At 61.0% G+C, this 3,152-nt stretch overlaps 1 protein-coding gene across 1 annotated transcript; it reads right to left on the bottom strand.

Annotated features, from left to right (window-relative positions):
• Window positions 1-751: 751 nt before the first annotated feature.
• Window positions 752-2,159, bottom strand: AANAT (aralkylamine N-acetyltransferase). The gene is given in 3 exon segments (NM_001047127.1): window positions 752-1,175; window positions 1,513-1,667; window positions 1,931-2,159. Coding segments are annotated over 3 exon segments (615 nt in total). The 5' UTR covers window positions 2,085-2,159; the 3' UTR covers window positions 752-869.
• Between the last annotated feature and the right edge of the window lie 993 nt (window positions 2,160-3,152).

The following is a 3,152-nucleotide window of genomic DNA, read 5'->3' as shown; positions in this document are numbered from 1 at the left end:
TGTACCGGTGCCTCACCCACCACACTGAGGAGCGGCACAGAGTGTGACCACTTGATTACCATGGGCAGAGGGCCCTGCACCAGCTTCCCTGCCCCAAGCTGCCTCCGCAGCACAGGCCTCCCGCCTCTGCCCCATCTGCTCCCCACTATCCCCCATTCCGGTGGCTAAGAGTGAGAAAGGGCCGGACGCGGTGGCTCAAGCCTGTAATCCCAGCACTTTGGGAGGCCAAGACGGGCGGATCACGAGGTCAGGAGTTCGAGACCATCCTGGCTAACACGGTGAAACCCCGTCTCTACTAAAAAAAATACAAAAAACTAGCCGGGCGAGGTGGTGGGCGCCTGTAGTCCCAGCTACTTGGGAGGCTGAGGCGGAGAATGGTGTAAAAACCCAGGAGGCGGAGCTTGCAATGAGCTGAGATCCGGCCACTGCACTCCAGCCTGGGGGACACAGCGAGACTCCGTCTCAAAAAAAAAAAAAAAAAAAAAAAAGAGTGAGAAAGGGCATCCACGAGGCTGGGGAGAATAAGGACCCCCCTTGAGCAATGGGCTCCTGTCAGGATGCTGCCTTGGTGCCTTTGCCCACCTGCCAGGAGGAGGAAAGGAGCCAGGGAACCCACAGCGCCTCCCATTGTCCCCACTTACCAACCCAGCCCAGTCTCAGGTACAGAGTTCAGAACACAGGAGGTCCAGAGGCCTCGTGGGAACAGACAGGACACACCACTCCAGCTCGGGCTGTGAGAAGCCACCCCATCTCCTCTTTATTTAGCCCTGCTCTCTCCACTCTGGAAACTGCTGTCTCCATGCTCAGCTGAGCTAAGGGGCCCAGGGCAGAGACGGGGATCACGTTGGCAGCCAGGTGGGCAGCCCAGTTCAGCAGCCGCTGTTCCTGCGCAGGAAGGGGTGGCCCTGCAGGGAGCAGTGGAGCTCCGTGAAGCTGAGGGAGCCCACGGTGATGGCGCAGGGGCCCATGGCGTGGAAGCCGAACCTCTCATAGAAGGGTACCAGCGCGTCCTCGCACATGAGCGCGGCCCGGTGCACAGCCGGCTGGCTGCCCAGGTGGTGCAGGTAGCGCCACAGCAGGATGGGGCCCCTGCCCTGCTGCCGGAAGGCACAGTGCACGGCCAGCACGTGCAGGTGGGCTATGTGGCCCCCAGGCCTGTGCATCGTCAGTGACTCCTGGAGGTGAGCAAGGGACGAGAGCCCAGGTCACTTCTGCTGATGCATGCTCCTCCCCAGCCACCGACCCAGGCAGGGAGCAGGTGTCCCCTCGGTGCCTGTGGTCAGGGCTCCCGCCCCAGCCAAGGAGGGCCCCAAATTTTGAGCCATACCCCCATCCCCATGGAGAAAACTTGAAAACCCAGAACGCCTTGCCCTGGGAGGGGGCTGTGGCCTATACTCATCTCTCCAGTTCTGGAGGAAGAAATCCCAGCCCCTGGGCTCCCCTCCCCACCGTCTGGCTGACCTCTGTCTTCAGAGGCCTCCCTGGAGCTGGGCGTCACAGCGCCGTCCTCACCTGCATGAGTCTGTCCTTGTCCCAGAGTGAGCCGATGATGAAGGCCACAAGGCAGCCCTCCTCGAACCAGCCCAGGGACAGCTCCGGACACAGGGTCAGGAAGTGCCGGATCTCATCCAGGTACAGGGGGCAGACACCCAAGACGGAGATGAAGGCTGTGGCAGGAGGCTCAGGTGGGCAACTGGTAGTCGCTGTGCCTCACGTCCACTGTCTGCTGCACCCCGAGTGTCTACTCAAATGCCCCATTCCCCCCAAGAAAATGGGGTTTAGGGCTGCTGTTTCCTCCACTTTCTTGAGCGCACACATGGTCTGATACTCTGGGACCCAGCCTCCAAGACAGGAGACTCAAGGGTCTCCTCCCCACAGGATAACTGGACCGGAGTGGAGCTTCCCTCTGACCCTGTGCAGGGCCACTCACCTTCACGCTCGATCTCAAAGGCGCTGACGGCGTCCTCCGGGGTGAGGCAGCGAAACTCGCTGGCAGGGAGCGTGTGGCGCCGCTGACAGCTCGAGATCGCAGGCGGCAGACGCGGGGCCTCGGGTTTCGGGGGGTGGGTGCTCTGTGTGGACATCCTGGCCACTGGTGCCTCCCTGGGGCACCCCACCTTTGGAAGTGGCCTCCTAAGCCACGGAGGGCCTCCCAGCACCTGTTGGAGAACAGCAAGGGGCAGGGGTCTGATCCTCATCTCCAGGGAGTCTGGCCCCACACTGTGCATCTGGCCTCTTTTATAGCAGGAACTGGGTGGAGCCAGCCCCCAAATCAATGGGCACATTCCCCGGGTACCTGGTCTTCAAGGCTGTTACCAGGCACTACAAACATTGGCACTGTCTCCCCACCTTTCCCTCGCAGCCAGAAGGATCCCTGGAGGTCTGTCCCCTTGCAGACCTGCAGACACTGGTCTCAGGTGCCTTCTGGGTGCTTCTGAGCCCCAGAGATGGCAGGGATGAGCAGGGCTCCATGGAGCCTGGGGCACCCCAACCCTGCTGCCCACAGCGGGGAGGCAGGACTCCTGACCCTCCACTGACCACATCTAATGCAGCTGTGCAGTGGGTGGGCCCCCGGGTCCCCCACACCACCATTCATGTGGTTTATCTTACCTCCCCAGAGGGAGGCTTCTGGTTTTCTGGGTGCAAGATCCTGTGGCGGAGAGCTTTTTAGGTAGTCTCAGCCCTTGGTCCTAGAGAAAAAGCCCCTTAATCCCCTTAGGGAGCCTCTATTTCTATCCAGATGGCCTCAGACTGGGCCACACATATGCAGGATTTGTGGTGGGGGGTGGGGAGGTTAGAGGGAGCCGGGGGCTGCAGAGGGCCTGGGGGATGGGGAGGAACAGGCAAGGAGGATGCATAGGATACCCCCTGCCCCACACGTCCAGCTCATCGGACATGCCTCTCTGGGCACTCTTGTCTCCCAAGACACCCTGCAAATTTGCAGTTCTTAGAGGAGGCCATCCCTCCCTCTACCTTCCAAGACACTTAATAAACTCCGTGACTTCCATGTTTCCCTCCATGTCTAGAAGCTCCAAGCAGGGAAGCTCCTGTTCCTGAAGGCTGAGAGCCAGGAGCTGGGGTTCCACCTACCTGGGCTGTGGAGAGGGCACCGTGTTCCCTCCACAAAGCCAGTGGCCCTGGGGACCTGTCCG

Source organism: Macaca mulatta, chromosome 16 (genome assembly GCF_049350105.2).
Source record: "Macaca mulatta isolate MMU2019108-1 chromosome 16, T2T-MMU8v2.0, whole genome shotgun sequence".
NCBI lineage: Eukaryota > Metazoa > Chordata > Mammalia > Primates > Cercopithecidae > Macaca > Macaca mulatta.
This window is presented reverse-complemented; position numbering and strand designations above follow the sequence as displayed.